The 21,946-nt window shown below is 43.3% G+C and overlaps 1 protein-coding gene and 1 long non-coding RNA gene across 5 annotated transcripts in view; one reads left to right on the top strand and one right to left on the bottom strand.

Annotated features, from left to right (window-relative positions):
* DCX (doublecortin) overlaps nt 1-21,946 on the top strand; it is a 106,033-nt gene that overhangs the window by 9,596 nt on the left and 74,491 nt on the right. For all 3 annotated transcript variants that reach the window (XM_081847196.1, XM_081847195.1, XM_081847197.1), the window contains exon 3: nt 11,321-11,661. In XM_081847196.1, the coding sequence (XP_081703322.1) occupies nt 11,321-11,661 (341 nt within the window). The remainder of the gene's footprint in view (nt 1-11,320; nt 11,662-21,946) is intronic.
* LOC309333641 lies at nt 8,924-21,372 on the bottom strand. 2 transcript variants are annotated; one of them, XR_014152629.1, is made up of 3 exons: nt 20,695-20,733; nt 18,388-18,706; nt 8,924-9,187 (listed from the first exon to the last, which is right to left on the bottom strand). It is a non-coding gene; the product is annotated as an uncharacterized lncRNA (long non-coding RNA). The 2 variants fall into 2 exon arrangements; XR_014152628.1 differs by lacking the exon at nt 18,388-18,706 and having other exon boundaries at nt 20,695-21,372.

Here is a 21,946-nt window from a genome sequence, read left to right as displayed (position 1 = left end):
TGGCTTTGTGGAAAATCAATGTGTAAGCAGATAGCAGAGAGGGAGGCATAAGGAAGCCAGTGAAAAGGAGGGCTGTCATCTTGTTAAGCGGCATAGATGCCAACTCCCTGGGGTGCCCGAACACCCACAAAATTTCCCATGAAGGGGGCAGACATCCACAAAGTTCGGTGCCAGGGCCAGGCACGCTGCATGGCACCCATGGCCCCAGGCACCCATGATCGCAGAGCCAAGTTGGCACTCCTGTTAAGTGGGGTCTGGTGAAGGGGGCAATATATGGACCTATCAGTCAAGCAAAGTCATATGCCATTGTTATTGCCAAATAAAGTCATACTTCACTGGGATAAGTGGCTTCATATGTTGTTTGCTCATGTGTACCACAAGAGCCCTCCAACAGGCAGCAAAGTCCATTGGCTTAGTACTCCCCTTCAAAACCTTAAGATGATGAGTTAATTTTTCTTAAGACAATTCAAACTGAACTGTATCCAACCAGTAGGGATGGATGGACCAGCCTATTTCTATTATCTGTCAATTTTGCATGCCTTCAATCATAGGTCCATTCCATCTTGGTTTTGAAGGAAAAAAACACACACGTGAAAAATTCAGATGTAAAGTGTATGGGCTTTAGGCACATTGTTCCCATGCATTTCCCCTTTGATGGACAAACAAGGCAGGCATGTAAATAGGTCTGCAGCTTAGGGCTCAACTTGATCTGATGTTAATTTTGTGTGGATGCACATTTGTTTGGTTATGCAAATAGCATAACCTGAACAGCCCCAGATCCATCAGAGGTGGGGTGTTCAACTTCTTCTCATCCTTTCATGGACTTGTGCAGCTCCCCAAAGCTGTTGTTTGCAGACTTCCCTTGAAATGCAAAAGGAGAAGTGATTTTTGTTTGGATCATGGCAGAGAGAGAGAGAGAGAGAGAGAGAGAGAGAGAGAGAGAGAGAGAGAGAGAGACTGAAACTGCTCATCCCACACAGTCCAGAGGCTTCCCCACACATTCCATTTACATAACAAAAGCATACATCCTAATTGCATTGATGCAATTATAGTCACATGTGGCATTGTCTATATAGGAAGCAGTGCTGGTGGTCTCTCCAAAATATCACAGAATCTGACTTCTGTACTCCTTTGTTTCTATAGTATGTTATTAGGGACACCTCTTTTCTAAAAGCCCAGCACATTCACAAAACATTCCCTTTTCTATCTAGACACACTTCTAGAATCCAGAAATATTAGCTAAATTAGCTTCAGCGTGGTATGGTGCCCCCCCCCTTCTAACAGTTTGCGTCATTCTGAAAAGGATACAGTCGTGCCCCCTCAGGGGGGATGCCCTCCCTGCTGTGCAGATATTATATTATTTGTTATGCTAGCAGCTGTCCCTGGAGGGTCTGATTGATTTGTACAAACAAGGACAGAGGCTCTAGGAAAGACAAAGCTTGAAATATTTCAAACCTCAATATTTTAGGGGGTTTCAGAGCCTTCTTATGTGGGTTGATTTAAAGTTCAGGTGACAGAGGAAAGGGCAGATGTAGAGAAATTCCAGATGGGTTCTAAACATGTGTAATTCCCACTCAAATTGTAAATCCCTGTAAAGTGGAAAGCTGAGAAATGCAATCCAAGTATGGCACATAATGGATGATGGGAGAGAGCTCAGCTGACAGTCAGAGAAATTGGCCGTTGCCCTCTGGAGAATATTCATTCAAATGAGTTTTCATGGCTGAATTTCAAAATGGCCTCAACACGAAGTGTTCATATCGAACTGATTGCCAATGCAGAACCTGATGCTTTTTTGAAGTTTGCACGCAACATGTCTGAGGTGTAAAATATGTATTTTTATTACAGGAGGTGAAAGTAATCTGTGCATGAGGCAAACACACACACGCTTGCAGTTACATGTGTCATGAGGTGACATTGTCTGTAGCTCCCTGATGTCTGCCTTTTGTTGGAGCTGCATCAGCAGAGATCATTCCATATGCAACTAAAGGGTTAATTCTGTTAGTATTCACAAGTGAAGAGGGGGGCAGGTAGAGGTGTTGCTTAGCAACCAAGCAGAGTATCATTATGTTTGCTGCTGAGGTAGCATGTGCTCTGATTGATGAATGAGTTCTTGATCTGTATGTTTGGTTGAGTTTCTCCCTGCTATGTATGAGGCCTGAAGCAAGAAAGACAAGAGCCCTCTGTATATGTCTCCTCCAGTTATATAGTTTTTGTTTGGTTTTCCTCAGCAAAGTGTTATCAGCGTTTCTTTCTCTCTTTTGACCCCGTCTCTGTTATTTAATTGACTTTACTAACACCTTTTCCTCCAGAGGGCTTCTTTCCCTCATTGGCAGCCATTTTGAGGGGCAAGTACCTATGGTGGCTCTTATTTTTCTAAGCCTACCCACAAACCACAGGCTTCTACAGTCACACACATCGCTCCATCCAGGCAAGAAAGAGGTATCACTACGGTTCTCGGACACACAATAGGTGTGCAAAAGTGTGTGAGGAGGGCACAAAGCAGGGCTGATGAGGGGTGTGGCCCAGGAAGAGTCCGGGGGGGGGGCATATACATACAGGATTCTTTTTGACCAGAACTCACCGGAACCAAGAATGCCAGTTCGAATAAAATGTTGGAGGGGGGCAGGTAAGCCCCGTCCTGCATAATTGATCACAAGGTGTGGCACACACACCATTTGAATGGCAATACCTATAAACTTTTGGGGCCTTCAAATATTTTACTGGGGGGTGGGGGCAAAGGGACTTTGTCCCCTTGGAGTTGGCTGAGTTGGAACTAGGTTCTGGCACCTCTCAGGTGGGTGCCACTGCCATTCTAAAAGAATGGGGTGGGGGGTGTTCATGGTGAGTTCCAGTACCTATTTTTCTAGAAAAATAGCACCGGACATATACATACATAATTTTATAGGTATGCTGCCTTTCCATGGTTAAAGCCATGCTCAATGCAGCTTACCACATGAAAAAATACATAATTAGAAATATAACAAAAGTAGTCATAACCAATGAGTAAAACATCAAAAGGTACACAGCCAAATTGATTTTTCCCCACATAAACCATAATATCTAAAATAAAGATACAAAAAATTAGTATCAATTACAGCAGCAATCCCCACCCCCACCCAAACCCCAGCCCAAGCATCTGTTTAGCAGCCTCAGCTTTTGTAGCTGGAATTAGTCCAGGCCTTCCCTTCCTTGATCAGGTAGCAAAAGTCCTGCAAGTCAGGGAGCAGGTTTTCTAGGATTCACAGCAAGAATAATCTTTGGCCTTTTCAGCAGCCTCAGTTTCTATAAAGAGCCCTGGAGGAGCACATTCAAATGGTAAATTCCTGTAAAGTGAAAGCTGAGTCTTGGGTTCCCACCTCTGGAATACATCATGGGAAATATGGGTTTGCTATCATGAAATGTTAGTCTGCAAATGTGGTCTCTTAGTCTTTTTTGAAAAACTCTTGAACTTTCAGCGCTTTTACATATGTAACAAAATTTATAGGCTACTTAATAAAATAAAAGTCTGCAATTGGTTTACACGGCACTCACCATGAAGTTGTTACAGTAAGCACCACACTTTTAATATGTGGGTGGGGGGAGGTTCAGTATCCCCAGGAAGAAAAAGACCGGGTTTATATAAAATAGTAAAAAATGTTTACAGGAAAATACCAATAGGATTTACAGACTATCAAAACAAGCAGGTGAGCAAACATAATAAAACTCTCAGTATACAGTGGAACCTCGGTCTCTGAAGCGTCTCTGAAGCTGAATGATTTGGAACCCGAAATCATGCCGAAAACCTGGAAGTGAATGCTTCCGTTTTCGAATGCCTCTTGGATGTCAACCAGCTTCTGAAGCGCGTTTCTCCATTTTCTCCATTGAAATTGCCGACAGCCCATTGTGCCTCGGTTGTCGAATGTTTCGGAAGTCAAAAGCTCTTCCAGAACAGATTACGTTTGACAACCGAGGTTCTACTGCATATATAAAACCAAGAGAGTTTAAGAATGTCTGCCTTGCCTAAACAAAAGAATTTTTAGCAAGCATCAAAAACAACACAACAGAGACATCTGGTTGTAGAGCACAGGTGCTATCAGTGTTTAAAAGGGAAGTACCAGTACGCAACTATGTCATAACTATGTCATAATCAGAGTGTGCTTTTCCCTTTCAAAAGCTAGAAAATCCTAAGAAAAGATGCAGACCCCAGGTCTGCTCTTTCTTCATCTCCTCCATCTCCCGTGGGGCAGAATTAGGTTGAGAGTGGTCTGGAGGCAGTCTATCACCAACCCAATAGTAGTAATGTTTTGAGTTCTGCCAGGCTCAAATCAGATTTCATTAAGATGAGCCATTTCCCCAGCCAAGATTTAATAAGCTCTAATTCCTCCCAGCCATTATCTTCTAACTCTCTGCTCTCTTTCCTTCCCATCTAGCTGGTGCTTCTACATTCATTCATTCATTCATTCATTTGTATACCATCCTTCAACCAAACAGGCAGTTCAAAACATAAAAATCAAGCAGGAGAGAAAAAGGAACAGGATTCTCCTCTGACTTGAATAGAAATACAAGCTGGACAATCATTCCAAAGTCACAGAGCCAATTCAGACCTAATAGGCAACCATGATATTGCAAATGGACCTGTGATAGAATGGCTTGCATGCTCCCTCCCGCTCCCCTCTTAAAAACCATCAAAAGGAGATCAGAAACTTTAACTTCCACTTTTAAGCAAACCATAGTTTTCCGTTACCTCCAAACTCAGGAATAAGTGATTTGCTTAAACAGTGGTTTCAGAACATACTACAGGTTGATTGCAGCTTCTCCCAAGTTTGGATGTAATGTGGGATGGTGGTTTGTTAATAATAATAATAATAATAATAATAATAATAATAGCAGAAGTGAACGTTAAGAAATATTCTCCTCATCATAGATGTACAAAAAGACGTCAGGTAGGATCATTCATGTACAGTGGTACCTCAGGTTAAGTACTTAATTCGTTCTAGAGGTTCGTTCTTAACCTGAAACTATTCTTAACCTGAAGCACTACTTTAGCTAATAGGGCCTCCTGCTGCTGCCGCACCGCCAGAGCCCGATTTCTGTTCTTATCCTGAAGCAACGTTCTTAACCTGAAGCGTATGTAATCTGAGGTACCACTGTAGTGGGGAACTGGTTTTCAGTTGATATCTAAGACAACCAAATACATTTGCCTTGTATTGGAGGTAAGTGTTACAGTCCCCCAAGACTCAGATTTCTGAGCATGTGGAGGGTGGAGGAGTTTTGGTAATATCTCTTGGGAGCGCCCTCTCTGTGGAACACCCTTCCATCAGATGTCAAGGAGATTAAGAACTACACAATTTTTGGAGACATCTGAAGGCAGCCCTGTATCGGGAAGTTTTTAACGTGGCTGGGGAAACCTAGCCAGATGGACAGGGTATACATAATAACATTTACAGATAGGTAGCCGTGTTGGTCTGCCATAGTCAAAACAAAATGAAAAAAAATCCTTCCAGTAGCACCTTAAAGACCAACTAAGTTAGTTCTTGGTATGAGCTTTCGTGTGCATGCACACTTCTTCAGATACCTTGGTATGAGCTTTCGTGTGCATGCACACTTCTTCAGATACCAAGAACTAACTTAGTTCATACTAAGAACTAACTTAGTTGGTCTTTAAGATGCTAATGGAAGGAATTTTTTTTGTTTGTTTTTTCATAATAACATTATTATTATTATTATTATTATTATTATTATTATTATTATTAACCAGACAAGCCGTCTGGTTGTCTGAGTGGTTAGCTACATACAAGCTAGGAACAAAACAAAACAAAACAAAAAAATAGGGAGAACTGCTGGATCAGCCAATGGTCCATATACAGTGGTACCTCTGGTTACAAACTTAATTCATTCCGGAGGTCCGTTCTTAACTTGAGGTACCACTTTAGCTAATGGGGCCTCTTGCTGCTGCCGCACCACCAGCATGTGATTTCTGCTCTCATCCTGAAGTAAAGTTCTTAACTCGAGGTACTACTTCCGGGTTAGCAGAGTCTGTAACCTGAAGTGTTTGTAACCTGAGGTGTTTGTAACCCGAGGTACCACTGTAGTCCATCATCCTGTTTTCACAATGGCCAACCAGATACCTACATGATAAGCCCACAAACAGAATCTGAACACAGCAGCACTCTTCTCACCTGTGATTCTAAGCAACTGGTACTCAGAAGCATAATGTTTATGGCATTGCAGTAATATTCAGGGTGTGTTTCTTGAATTGTGGTACAGCCACTTAGAGTTGTCAAAGCCAGACTTGCGTGTTACACTTCTGGTATTGCACTGAGTAGTAAAAGAATTTCAGCATCTTGAATGGTGTTGCATATGGTCCGTGGATAGGATTACGTCTCTGCTGTAAATATCATTGGGTGAGTGGGGGAAAGTTGACACATATTTCCCACTCCCCCTCAAGGGTATTTTTGTCACTCATTCTCACCAATCCACTTGATTCCCAGTTCTCCTGAACTGACAATTTACATACTATTAGGGTATTCTAGTACCATGTGCTGATTGATTGATTGCCTTGATCCATCGACTCCCTGTACAAGAAAATTTACAAGCAGAAGTGATTTAAAATATATGCAATTTAGTTCCATAAAATTCCATTTGTAAAATCCAAGCAGAAACAACAGTGACTCAATTAAAGCAACAATAAAATGTTCATTATGGAAAGCCTAGCAGCTTGGCAGAGATGTTGAACAGATTTTACCCCCTCCAAGGAGAAAGGGAGAAGGAAGGTTTGCTTGATTGAAGATGGAGAAAAAAACACACACACGAACATGACTAAATATATAAATGTATTTCCTCCATACCAGCTCACCTATGCTGTTGTATGAGCATTAGTGCTGTAGACACAATAGAATAAGTAAGTGCTATTCATTCATTTGCTTTAAGCTTATTAGAGGCTTCCTTGTGCTGTAAACCTTGCCATATGCTGAGTGAAATGAGCTTCTACTCAGCATCCTGAGCTTTCTGTAAACACCTAAGGACATGCAAGGACACAGGCTCTTGGGGAGGGTGCTTTGAGGAAACAGTGAAGAAAAAAGAAGTCAGCATTAATTAGTGACCCTCAATAAGGATAATTGTAGTCCAAAATATCTGGAGGGAACCAGGCTGATGAAGACTTGTCTGGACCTAGTGCAGAAGTGAATGCATCCCTTATCCAGTGACACCTGCTCATCTTTTGCTACAGAAGATGGACTTCTTTTTCCTTCTGAAGATCATGATGCGAATCAGCATTTGGGGTTCACAGAAGGGATGTACAAAAGGGCCTTAATTTATTCTGACATTCACTCAGGTTTTCATCTGATATTTTCCTTTCTGCTGCAATTGGTTTATTTTACACAAGTTGTCTTCTGTTTCATCCTCTGCTGATGTGAAAACATACATGTTCTTTTAATGTATTTCATAGCACACAATAGATCTGCATGGTGCTATTTTTCTAGAAAAAGAGGTGCTGGAACTCATCATGAACACCTCCCTTGTTCTTTTAGAATGATAATGGTGCCCACCTGAGAACTGAGTTCCAGCAAGTTCCAGCTGAAAAGATGTCCTGGACCTGCAGATCTCAGGCATCAACAGATATTTAGATATCAGTTACATTCCCTAGATGTTCCCTTTCAAAGTTAATGAATTCTAGAGGTCTGAAATTCCCTGCTGGTCTGCTATGGCAAAAAACCCTCCAAAGAGTCTTGCGACACCTGAAATACAAAGTTAATGAACTGGCTAAAGGTCCATCACAAATCCATCTTTAGCTACAATTCCAGCAGTAGCTCTAGAAGATTAATCTGGACAGCCCAGAAGCTTCCTTTCAACTCTTAATATTCTATGAAATAGATTCTTGCCTTAATCCACCAGTTGTGTATGACAGGAAAAACTTGAGGTCCTGTCTAAGGTGGGTGGGGCCAGAGGGAAAAGTAGGCAGAGCGATGTAGGCACTTACCTCTGCACAGCCAGGCAAAAGTCAGAGGTTCTGCACACTCGCATCTCTTTATCCCAGCAAGCAGGAGGCATTACAAAGGTTCAGTGACAAATTCAAGCCAGGCAAAAGCTCTCACTTAAGTAGAGCACAGAGCAGAGAAGATTGAGGGAGGTGGCATGGGGAAGAGCCCTAAGGGATGGATAGAGGTCTACATACACCCCCTGGGACTGATGTTCCCTACCCTTCTCTATGACAATAATACTTGAAGGTAGGTCACTTGCTCTGTGATTAGGAGAGAGCCAGGGGCCAGGGCAGGGCAAGGTTCATTCTAGATGCAAGATTCAAGCAGCACAGAGTTCTGACATTGCTTCAGCAAAAAACATCCCAATTGTTTCCCCACTTGCACTAGAAGGTTCTCCTTTAATTAAAGGGGCCTAGCCCTCTCCCGTAGTCTCCTATTAAGGCAGAAATGTGGGGGTCTCTGGTCCTGCTGGCTTACCTCTAATGGAATAATCCGAGTCTGAGGCCATTAGTGCCACATTCTTGGGCTGGAGGGACACTGACCCCAGAGGCTTATCCTGTAGCAGCATGCCTTTATCCTTCTGGTTCAGACTGTGGCTCTATGATCTGGAGAAGACTCTGACTCCTGGTTACCAATGGTAGGGGCAGAAAGAGTTTTGGTTGAAGTCCTCCTTCAACCAAGGTGTTTCTGTCCTTTGGCCTCTATATATTCCTGCATTGTGTCCTCCAGATTTAGGGTTGCAATCCAGCAACATCTGGAAGGCACCAGGAAGCCATGCCTGGCTATGCATGTGAAAAATCATTTGGGATTATTTTGAGAACAAAATTCAACAGTGATGCAAAACATACTAGGCATCCTAATCTGGTGTTTGTTTACTCAGAAGTAAGGCCCAAATAAATTAATGTGCATAGGATTGTTGCTATAGTCAGTAATATGATCACAGCTCTTAAATTGGCAGGCTGAAATTAATTTTAACTTATTGATTTTTATTCTAGCTTGTCTGTTGAATTTGGGCATGGTCTAATTTTCCCCATGTGATGAGTGAGCATAAGGTGTTGGTTTGTTAGATAAATTGCAATGTAGAGAAGTAATTATATCACTGACAGCCGTAGTATTAGTTGACAGGTTGTTTGATTGCTGTTGCCTCAAGGTCATATCTCTTTCAGTAGATTCAACAGTGCAGCAGAGACATCTTTCTATGGCTCCAGTTTTCATCAGAATAGCTGTTCCTGCAAGAAGCAAATCAGAGAGACAGATTCTCTCCCTTTATGTATATAAGAATTTCTTATTGTACATGATAACAAGTGTCTCATTTTTGATCTGGGATAGTGTCCTCTTGGCAACTATTCTGTTGGTTGTAATCCTTTGAGGAATGTTTTGAAAGTAGTTTCTTACTAAAATATGGATAACAGCTCCTTTTTTGTTGAAATACTGTTCCTCTTTATAGTTACATTAAATGCACTCAGCAATTAGGAAAATAAGTCTGGAACAGACCCCCACAAGAGGTGATGGACTCTCCTTCCTTGGAGGCTTTTAAGCAGAGGTTGGCTGGCCATCTGTCATATATGATCTAATTGAGATTCTTGCATTGCAGGGGGTTGGATTATATGACCCTCGGGGTCCTTCCAGCTCTATAATTCTATGATTCTGTAAATATGTGCATTTAAATAAAAGCCTTTTCCTTAGCACTTCAGATGTTTATGAATGTTTTGTGACATCACAACCACCTCAGACAATCAAACAATGTTCCTCCCCTGGTCTTGACTGTTTGTTCCATTGTGTATGAAACTGCATATCTCATATCACCTTAACTCTAATAGTATTCTAAACTCGTTCTTTGGGGGAAGGTTTTTTTTTGCATAAATGGTTGCTCCCTTTCGGAACTGCTTTTAATTGCTGTAGTTAACTTTTATTTATTTTTTTGGTTGCTGCATTTTTAAAACCTTTCTCGCGCTGCTGTTTCAGTGTTTAATGGCTGCTTAATCAGTGTTACATTGTGCTTAAAATGGTCAAGTGTTCATTAAGTTTAAATTGGTGTCAATGAAAGTTGTTTGTTAAACCTAATTGTAATCTGGAAGCAATTTTGGGTGAGTGTGGGGGTCATAGCTGTCACCTTTTTCCTTTTTTTAAGGGAAAATCCTATTCGGAATTAGGGAATTTCCCTTAAAAAAAGGGAAATGTTGACAGCTATGGTGGGGGTTGCAATTGGGAAGGAAAGTGTTAATCTTCTTAATATGCTTACACACACACACACACACACACACACACACACACTGCATCCACTGCACAACTATTAGTTTTATATATTTTTACGTATGTCCCATTGGAAACTGTATTCTAAGTCCAAATGGGGAGACTAGAGAGGGGACAAAGACTAGGGAGGGGACAAAGAGGGGTGAAAGGAAATAAAGTGAAAAGGCAGAATGAGGGGGAGAGAATGGATGGTGTATCAGAGCCCTGCTCTTACCTGCTGCATCACACCTGGCAGTTTATTCCATTTCCCTGATGCTTCTCTGTTCATTTCCACATTATTTTTGAGCTTTCACATCACCTAAGAGCCACTTCCGGAAAACTAATGGAACACAGAGCATACTCAAAGCTCATTTCCTTGTTATTTGATTCCAAGGGGGTGGGAGGTGGGTGGGATGTGTTTGCAGCCCTCTTTACCTGGAAAATCACAGAAGTGACCAAATCTGGAGCGGTATGCCAGCATGCAGATCTTTCCTGCAGTTTTCATGGCGGAATCATGAGGGCACAGAAGCACCCATGTGCAGAAAGGGTTGTTGGGGAGCAGTGACAATGCCATTCATTGTTGTTGTACCTAGGAGTTGGCTAAGCTGGTCCCTGCCAAGGGCGCTGGCGGGGGGTGGGGTGCAAAAATTGCTCCTCTTTCGGTGCCTCAACAGAGGAATCTGAATTCTGGTGTGAGCCATCACAGCAGCAATTGCAGGGGTAGGTGGGTATGCTGGTCAGCCAAATTTCATCCATGGGCCAAACATTCCCCGCCTCTGGAATAGAATGTGTGTCTGTGAGTGTGTGTGAGAGAGAGGAAGGTGGGAGGTATTTCTGGTACTACTGAAGGGGAGGGTGAATTTTGGCCACCACTGCTCCTGCTACCACAGCCTTTAAAATTACATAAATACTGGGCCCTCTCCTGGAATAACTGTTGCTGTATCAGGAAGGTTGATAAATTGATAATGCCCACTGGGCACTTCCCACTGTTTTAGAAATCCATCTGTGTTTAAGAAATGTGATTGCAGGAGGAACTTCTCTTCCTCTGGCTCTAATTTTATTTGAAATACCCCATTGCTATATTGTCACTGTTGTTTTCTAACCCCTTCTCTCTTTTCCGTTCTCAAAAGGGGAAAGTTACGTATGTTCATCTGACAACTTTTTTAAGAAAGTGGAGTATACCAAGAATGTCAACCCCAACTGGTCTGTCAACGTGAAAACCTCCGCCAACATGAAAGCGCCTCAGTCCCTGGCCAGTAGCAACAGTGGTCAGGCCAGGGAGAACAAGGATTTCGTGCGCCCCAAGCTGGTGACCATCATTCGGAGTGGGGTGAAACCCAGGAAGGCTGTCCGTGTGCTGCTGAATAAGAAGACAGCACATTCCTTTGAGCAAGTTCTCACCGATATCACAGAAGCCATAAAGCTGGAAACAGGAGTCGTCAAAAAGCTGTACACGCTGGATGGAAAGCAGGTAAGACCATTTTGTTCAAATGCCCCCAAGACCTCCAAAGTTCAAAACAGTACAAAGAGTGGAAGGAAATACACACATAGAATTGTGTGGCGTTTGCTCCAAATACTTAAAAACACCATCAAATTCTTAACCAGCGAACCTCAGAATGGGAGACCTGTTACAACACTGGTGTCTTCTCCTCTCCCACATGCTATCTGGAGTCTTCAGTCAGTTTAGAAGCCAGGATTGGAACTCCTTCCTAAATTGAGACAGTGTCCTATTTGGAGGGTCTCATTTTCTATCCCACATCCACTCTTACCACTTGATCATAAGCAAGCCCTACTCACATGATGGGTGAGAAGGTAAGCTGACTTGGTCATATGATGCCCGTGTCTACACTGAAGCTGTGTATACACTAATATCAGTCCAAAATAATTCATGTTTTTCCTTAACATGCTGCTTTCAATCTAGATTGATTCTAGGTCCTGCCATCTTCAAGGGTGGGTGTGGCTACTTGTCACTTGTTTGAAAACCCGCCCCTTGATTAAGTTATCCTTGCCTTTTGCACCCTGCACATCTCCCAGGTGAATGAAGAAGGAAGTGGGGTTTGTAGTATTGGTGTACAGCCACCCAGTGTCATTGGATATACTCTTCTGCACACACACACTTTGCCAGGACAGCCTACATCTGTTTTCAAATTACAGTGCAGCATAATGCAGAATCAATTTGCAAGAAGTTTTGTTTTTTTAAATGAAACCAGTTTCTTGAACTGCTTTTCAGGTGCAATTCAATAAATAAAACAATGCAATAGATCTAGATTGTGTGTAGACTACATTGAAAAAGCAAATACTGAGTCTCCAATTTGTTCTAGAATAAAATGCCCCGTGTACACAGTCTGAGTGGCGTAAGTTAGCTTCCTTCACAACTGCATCACAAGTCGTTCTAGGGAAGGGTCCTAGCTCACTGGTAGAGCACCTGCTTGGCATAAGAACATAAGGAGAGCTCTGCGGGATGAAGCCAAAGGATTATCTAGTCCAGTGTCCTGTTCTCACAGTGGCCAAGCAGATGCCCACAGGAAACCTGCAAGCAGGACCTAAGTGCAACAGTGTTCTTCCAACTTGCGATTCCATTCAGCTGGTTTTCAGAGGCATTTTGACAGCGTTCTCTGCTCCAAATTTATCTAATTCTCCTTAAAGTCATCCATGTTGGTAGTCATCATTACATCCTGTGCGAGCAAATCAGGTCCCAGCTTCAATCACCAGTTAGGTATGGGATCCATCCCTGTCTGAAATCACTGTTGTGAGCACTGGCGGAGGAACAGGGGTGCGGGGGGAGCATACCACCCCCAGCGGCACGATCCTGGTGGGGTGCCATCGCGGCTGCCCCCCCATGCTGGGCACCACACCCTCAGGCAGCGCGCCATGCCCCCAGGAAGCATGCCACACCCCTTTGGGCAGCGCACCACACCCTGGGATGCACGCCACGCCCCTGCGAGCAGCGTGCCATGCCCCCAGGATGTGTGCCAGCCACACCTCCGGCTGCTCTCCACCACCCCCACCCCCCGCGCCAGAGCTTGAAGCTTCGCCACTGGTTGTGAGACAGCATAATACATAAGTGAACAGTGGTCTGAATCAGTATAGAACTTCTTCCTTCCTTTCTCCCACATACATATTCAGCCTTCCCCACCTTATGCCTGACCATTAGTCATGTCGGCTGATGCTGAAAGAACTGTCCTCCACCCAAAGGGTACCATGTTGGAGAAAGCTGGCAGGAAAATCACATTAACCTCCTTTTGAAACCTCCTTATTTGTCCCGGGGGGGGGGGGGATGAGTGAATCTAGTATGTAGATATACCCCTCAACCCAGTATATTCAATATATGGACAGCTAAGGGGGGTGGGATAGGGGCAGCTGCCCCCCCTAAAACAAGTAAATCAATAAAAATATTTAACTAACTGAGATTCTGCACCCCCAACATCAAGCCACCCCCAATCACAAAGCCTGGCTATGCCCATGGTTCAATATGCTAACTACATTTAAATGCAGTTAATGAAAAACTGGGAATCCTTAGCTGAACATCCTTCAAATATCTGAAAGCTGCAGAGTGCAATCCTAAGCATATTTCCTCAGAAGTAACTCTCACTGTGTTTCATCAGAATTATTCCCTAGTCAGCAGGTACAGGATTGCAGCCTTAGCCCCTTCACACTCTACAATTTTATAATCTGTTGCAATATCCTCTTCTCGTTTCCCTTACCCATGTTTTTCCATATTCCTTCTCTGATACTAAAGCCATGCTGACTAAGTGAACATCTACTGAAGCCTAAAATTAACCTGCCAAAGTGGCCACCATCTGTTCCTATAGAAGCCAGATTTTTCATGCCAGTGGTTATGTTACTAAATTGTCACTGGTATTAGTATCAGGCGGGAGAATGCAGCCAACCATTGGAGGAAAACAGATGCACCAACACCACTGTCCTGAGCACCACTGAACTGTGAATATTCTCCAAAGGATTCTCCCTCCGCTGCTGCTGCTGCCGCCACCACCACACACTTTGAAATAAACAATGCAGGCAGATTGTACCAGAGTATTATTTTGGCTTTAGGGCACTGTCTCAACAGTTCTCAAGCTTCACACTAGTCAGAACGTTTTAAAGCAAAATGGGTTGCTGTCTGTCTAGAAACAAAGTGAGTTGGAGGAATGGGTAGAGATAATTTGGGGTGAACAGATTCCCCGGCATATTGCATCCCATTATTGCTGTGGAGGAGTCTGCTGAAAATGTCATGCTCCTCTTTCCTTTGGGTTTATTACTGAGATTTTCCAAAAGTATGTCTGGAATTGGCACATGGACAGTTTCCTGAAGGTTTAAAGTGTCCTGCTGTTCATTGGTTATCTCTCTCTCACACACACACTCCTCAGCCCCACCCTGCTGCTTCTAGTGTGTGCAGATAAATTAGGTTACAAAAAGGAATGTGATGCAATTCCTTTTGCACTGTACTTCATTGGTAACTGAGGGCTAATCCACACTTCCTCTGATCCCACTGCTTTTCCCTGGGGATAACTGCTCTTTAGTGTTCAATCTGGTTTCACCCGGGTTGCCATTTATTCCAATCTATCACTAAAGAGCAGATTTTTCCTTGGAAAGCAGAGGGCAAGAAGCTGATGTGTGGATTAGCCCTTAGACTGAACACACACAAGGGACTGAGAACGCACATGTCCAGCAGTCTGAATGAAGTCCAGAAATAAAATTTTAAAACTGAGCATAGGAAGCTGCCTTATATTGACTCATACCATTGGTCCATCTAGATCAGTATTGTCTACGCTGACTGACAGCAGTACTCCAGTACTGCTGGAATCTTTTTCAACCCTACCTGGAGATGCCAGGGTTTGAACCTGGAGTTTTCTGCTTTCAAAGTGGAATCTCTAGTGCTGAACTGTGGCCCTTCTCCATAATGTGAATGCCAAACTATCTAGCTATCTATATACATCCATTCAAATAAACTGCGCCTTTCTTTAGGGTAGTTTTCAAAATGAGGAAAAGGACTTCTAGGTGAGCTGATCTAGGACCCTCTGGACTCCCTCCCCTTTGACTTCCCTACCTCCTAGGTCCTCTTCCCCGTCCACATCTGTTCCATAAGACTTCTCCTTCTGACAAAACTTCCCCTGCCCACAAAACTTCTGCTCAGCCAAACTGACATTGTTGCCTTCCCTCACAGACTTTGGAGTACAAATATTTTTACAGCTTTGTTCCGACTTGTGTGCAACGGAGGGCAAGGGGAGTCAACTAGGGACTAAAGTGACATAAAGCTCACAGAGCCAATGTCCTAATTGCTCACATTAGTGAGCAGGCCTGATGTGGAATTTTTTTAAAGGGCATCAAAAGAGTTTCACATGACCAACTGGTTTACTGGCATCATTGGAGACCTGAAGGAGCGTCTCCACCCCCATTGTTCAGCCCGGACACTGAGATCCAGCTCCAAGGGCCTTCTGGTGGTTCCCTCACTGCAGGAAGTGAAGTAACAGGGAACCAGGCAGAGGGCCTTCTCAGTAGTGGTGCCCACCCTGTGGAATGCCTTCCTGTCAGATGTCAAGGAAATAAACAACTATCTGACTTTTAGAAGCCATCTGAAGGCAGCCCTGCTTAGGGAAGTCTTTAATGTTTGATGTTTTATGGTATTTTTTATATTTTGTTGGAAGCTGCCCAGAGTGGCTGGGGAAACCGAGCCAGATGGGCCGGGTATAAATACATTATTATTATTATTCTTGGCTTTCAGAAATCTCCCTAAAGTTGCATTCTTTTTCCTAACCTCTGACAGCCGGAACATCTCAAGTTCTTGACTTGCTCATCAATTGAATGGTTCCATTGGGTTATAAGTAATGGCTTGAGAATGTACAACATGCAGTCAGGATCTGCATGTTGTGCAGGGCCTGCTGGAGATTAAGCATAATAACCAGAGATTGAACAAAATTCAGCCGATATATATACATTCCCCAAGAACACGGTCAGAGGCAGTAACACTTCTGAATACCGGCTGTTTGACACCACAGGAGAGGAAGATGCTCTTGTGCTTGAGTCCTACTTGAGGGTTTCCCATAGACATCTAGGTGGTCACTGTGAGAACAGAATGCTGGACTAGATAGGCCATCAGCCTGGTTTAGCAGGCTCTTTTCATCTGTGAAACATGCATAATTTTCTCTTAATGGACAGGTTATTTGCTCATTCTGCACATATAAGATCCATATTTGGGGGAAGGTTATCATATGCACCTACCAAAAACAAATGGGGAGGAGGAACATTGGCTTGTTATTCCATAGTTTTTATTTTCCTAAGTCTTTAGCTAAGTGCTGCTGCTGCTTCTAAATGTTACCTGTCTTTTCCAATGAAGTTATATACATATTCATGTGTCAGGACATTTGTGGTTTTACACACCAGAGAATTCCTAGCCCTGTTAGAATGTTTCCCTCTAGCAGTCTTTGCCTCTACAAGGATGTAATGTGGCAGGTGATAGGTGAACTCCAGATACCTGCTGGAGAAGCAGATGCAAATGTGTACCAAGGCTAGGTCACTGCTAGATTCTGCAGAGCTCTGTGAATTTGCCACCTTTGCTTAGATGACACGTGAAGTGAGATAGTTCAAGCAGTGGAAGAAGAAGAAAAGTTAGTGAACAGCTGTTTCCACAGAAGGTACAAATACAAATGAAACCATTGTTTCCAGAGCTATGGTGGTGCCATTCTTCAAGAAACAACGCCTAACATGATTGCTTCAGACCCATAACATTGGCTACACATTGACATGTGGGTATTCAGTAGTTCAGGGGTAGTTCAGGGGCAGCTAACCTGGTCCCCCCATGTTGTTGGATGACAACTCCCATAAGCCTCCACTAGCATAACCAATGGTCAGGGATGATGGTCATTCCTGCTAGCTCATACTGATGAGGGAACCAAATGTTACATCCTTGAAAGTAGGCAAGGTCCCCAAATCCAGAGAGAAATGTGGGCTTGGCCAGAGAATCATAAGGATCCCTAGGATGAAGGTTGGATTGGCCAGGTTTGGTATCTAATATATTAGGAGTCTGTTGTTTTTCAGCTCAAGCCACTGATATCAGGGATAATATTGATTGTGAAATGGTGTAGAGAGATTTAAAATGGCACCGCCAGGGAGCACATCTTTTTCAATGAATCATAACTTTTCTATTATATCCTACTTTGCAAAATGGAAGATAATTTAAAACCAGTTTGAGGGGGGACAGTTTATATTACATACACAGAGGAACACACACACACACACACACACACACACACACACACACACACACGGAGTGCAAATATACAGCAGCTGGAACAGTGCAGAAGGTCACAGCTTTTGCAGCTCTGCTCCATGAAGAACAATGGAAATAATAAGTGGTATTGACTCCACAGGAATAATTATGCAGCCAGTCTGCCTGCAGGGCAGCAGGGGAGAACAGGACGGTGAGGTCCTTCGTTTCTATCCCCATCCCTCGCCATCTGTTCTCTGCCACTTAGCTGATATCTGGTCCACTGGCAGGGCCTGAAAAAGCTTGTTCTTCTCTTGGCAATCTACAGACATCAGTCCCTACCATGTGCTGATGGGCTTGAAGGCTCAAGAGCCTGGTAGAGGGACTGGACCTCAGATATCATGTCTGGTAGAAGGGCAAATGGCACAGTCTTTCCATCCCTTCTCCTTTTTGACTAACTTACGTATATAAAAGTATTTGCTTGGACAGTGAAATATACATCTTAAAAAAAAAAAAGCTGGCTGGAATGCTTGGTGTAATTCTATGTTCCCTATTTCTAAGCTATGTGAATAGAAATAAATGTATTTGTACTCTCCTCCAACATCTCATGGCTCCACGAAGAGGATTCTTATGCACTTGGTGAATTTCTGGGATGCACATTCTTTTACTTTTCTGCCAAACTTTTTTGCATTAGGCTTTCTTGATCTTGGTCTAAGAACTTATGGAAGCTTCTACTGATCTGATCTTTTTATATTTTGATTTACTGCATGCTCTAGGTTGCTTTGTTGGCTGTTTGGCTTTTCATTTTTTGCGCATGTCTTGATTTTTTGACAATCAACCAAACAAAAAACCTGGTTGGAACAGTAAATAAGGGTGGGGTCAATTATTTATTTACTTCCAATATTTACAGACTGCTTTTCACCATAAATGGTCTTGAAGCAACCAGTTTTTAAAACGTCCATCATCTTGGCTAGTAACTATTATCCTACTTACCTTCCATGAATTTCTCCAACCCTCTTTAAAGCCACCCAAATGTGTAGCCATCACTAACTCTTGTAGGAGCTAATTCCAGGGTTTATTCCAGGGTTTAACTATGTGCTGCGTGAAGAAGTGCCTCCTTATCTGTTCTGATTCTTCCAGAATTCAGTTTCAGTGGGTAACCCCATCAGATTCTAATATTATGAGAGATGGGGGCGGGGGACCTCTCTCTGTCCACTTTCTCCAAGCTTGAGGTTTCCAGGCCTGAGGGGGCCCTGACCAAAGTGTCCTCAGGTGGGTCTCTTTCTTCATCAATGGGCCCTGGAGGGCTTACCTAGAGAAAGAGAGCAACAGTCCGCTGTGTATTACGAGATGGCTTAGCTGCCATTTTAATTTCACATGGTGCCCTGAGACAATGTCCCACTTTCCCATTATGGGAAATTTAAATTGCAGTAGACTTAAAAGGGGCCATGTCAGACAGCAGCCCTGGGCCATACCAGGATGCTGGGTGACAGCAACTGCCCTGGGACACCAGGTGCTGATGCTGACCCAGATTAAAAATTACTTGAGTATATACTGAAAGATTTGTGAACTTCTTAAACCTGAAAAGCTTCCCTGGAGAGTTCATTTCTGGACAACTCAGCTGTAATGGGACTGAAACACTCCCTCTCGCCTTCCTAATGCAGCCATATCAGAAACCTTATCAACTGCTGGCAGACTGCAGGATTACATGTAAATGAAGTATCAAAGGCTAGAATTAGAATATTAGCTATGATGAATATGACTTTTGCATGCTCAAGTGGGCTTCACAGTGGATTAAAAGCATCCTAGCCTACATCTCTTAATTCTTGCTGAAAGTTTAAGGCACTGTTTTCACTGAATTTTAATATGGTGTTATTACTTTCTGCGATACTATGGATTTTCTATTATTTTAGATAACTGCAGTCACTGAGGTTTACATCTGGACAAGCATATGTCAGGATGAAATGAAAGCAATGAGACTTTTATAGCCAAACATGCCAGTCAACAAACTGCTTCATTGCCTGTGTAGGGAATTTTTATTTTTAACTTTTTGGCATCATTTGTTGTTCAAAATTTGAAATGGAGTTTTGCTGATGTTGCTAGCCTAGATCTTTAATCCTTGTTTTTCAGTGTGATTAGGGACTTGCCATCAAATCACCCATAATCACCAATGATTGCATGTTCTCTGCATATTTTTTTAAGCAGCAAAGGAAACTCTCAGCTGTGCATAATAGCAAGGATTTGGACACCTCTTAATTACTAATGTTAAGTATTCAATTGGCAAATCATCCTCATTGCATGCTAATTAGTGTCACAGTCCAAAGAAGAGATGGGCACAATATAGACTATAAGCGCCATGAGGTCCAAGATGCCCATTTTAGAAACTGTATTCGTGCAGTCAGTGCAGCCAGATCTTTATTGGAATACAACTTTGATCATTCCTGATCTGATGGGTGTCGGCCAAGAGCTGACAGTGCCCACTTTGCTGTCACCACTGCCGTAAACAACTGCAAATATATATATAATCTATAGGCAAACATGAGTACCAAGACAGTACAACAGACTGGAGAAAATATTGCACAGCTCTCATGAAGAATTCCAACCATAATGTCTTCCTCAGGGTCTTGGTCTCAGTGCTGCCTTTGTAGAACTCAGTAAGGAAAAGGATGGTGACAAAACTCAGCCTATTGCCCATTGAGAATGATAAGGGGGAAGGCAAGGAGCCCAACAGTAGGTGGAGACAAAGCCCATGACAGGCAAAGCCAGAGCAAAATAACACCCAGCACCAACCAATTTTAGTTCCTCTGCCCCTGTCCTGGACCATCACTGGACTGCTTGTAAATACAGTGGTATCTCAGGTTACATACGCTTCAGGTTACAGACTCCGCTAACCCAGAAATAGGGTTAAGAACTTTGCTTCAGGATGAGAACAGAAATTGGGTGGTGGTGGTGTGGCGGCAGTGGGAGGCCCCATTAGCTAAAGTGGTGCTTCAGGTTAAGAACGCACCTCCAGAACGAATTAAGTACTTAACCCAAGGTACCACTGTAAGAAGATAAGCAGGTGGGAGCTTGCTAAGGGCAGGCTGTGTTTAGTGAGGCAGTGCTCCATTTGCTTTTATGGGTTAGCCTCCTTTGACAGCCGCATTTGTGCTTGAGCTAATAAATAAATAATAATAAAAACCCAGAGTCTCATCCTGCAAAGCCACAGGTGTTTTGAAGGCCCACTCTCAGCACGAGAGGCTATCCAAGGGCAATATTTAGGCCATAGGACAAAAACCGTCTTGATTCAATGTCTCCCACCTTCCCTTCTTCACGTGCTTCCTTCCCATAACTCATGGCTTTGACTGGTGTGTGTATTCCCATTCCCCCAACCTCCCATTGTGTAGTCTGGCAGCTGCAAGGACCAGTTGCTAGGTGACAGCCTCTGCAGCACAAAGCGCTCCGGCTGGGCAGGTCAGTCCTGCGATTTTCAGACAGCTGTGCATAATTTCTATTTGCCTTTCTCTCACTGTCGCTAAATCACAGGGCGCCGAATCAGCATAAAACATCTAATGGAGATTAAAGGGCTGCACTTATTCTCATTGCTTTATTCTTCTTTAAAAACAATTCTTTGGTGAAAAGAGATTGCACATGGGTAGGCTTGTCTTTGACTAGAGCCAGACCAGTGGGGTTAAAAATTAATGTCAGGCCAGAGTATTTTTTTGGCATTTAGTGTGTGTGCACGTGTGTGTGTGTGTGTGTGTAAATACACTCAAAAGATTGGATTACTCATTGTGGACAGGCAAAATCAAATAACAGGTGGAGTAAGATTACCTTTGAAGGAGAAAGAGCTGTAACCTGCAGCTCAGTGGCAGAGTACTTGGTTTGATGCCCAGAATCTCTAGTTTGGACTGGGAATGTCCCCTGCCTGAGATCCTGGACAGCTTCTGCTGGTCAGTGAACAGTTATTGTGCTGTGTGAGTCAGTGGTCTGATTCTATAAAAGGCAACTTCCTATATTTCTGCAAGGGGGCTATGAACTTAGCTTCCTTTTCTTTGTTAGTAGGGAAAAAAACTTTTCTGCCACTTCAGGGAGCCAGCTGGCTGACCTCAGTAATCCAAGGGTGTTCCCTTTGTAATTTAAGAACCTTTGGCCCTCCAGATGTTGCTGAACTGGAACTTGCATCACTCCCATTGCCTGGGGCTGATGGGAGTTGTAGTTCAGCAACATCCAGAGGGCCGAATGTTCCTTGCACCTGGTATAGAAGGCCATTCCCAGGCAGGTTCTTGGGAAGGTGGAGGAGATGACTGCTCTAATTGAAACAGAGTTCGCCAGCATGCAAAGTTGAGATCCATTCCAGAGACACATTCTGACTCTGTGCGCTGCTAGAAGATCAGATCCAGATTCCTTAGATGGCATCATTGTAATCAATGTTAGCCCTATTCAAAGTAGACCCACTGAATCAATGGGATTCAATGGCTGTATGTCTGTAAGTGTGATGACTACAGAGAGTGAAAAGTCTTATCTTCTATGGGCAGGGAGCAGGGGAAGGTGGAACCCTGATCAAATGCTG

This window comes from Podarcis erhardii (genome assembly GCF_964252035.2).
Source record: "Podarcis erhardii genome assembly, chromosome: Z".
Lineage (NCBI taxonomy): Eukaryota > Metazoa > Chordata > Lepidosauria > Squamata > Lacertidae > Podarcis > Podarcis erhardii.
The sequence above is the reverse complement of the archived record's forward strand: the minus strand, read 5'-3'. Positions and strand labels throughout refer to the sequence as shown.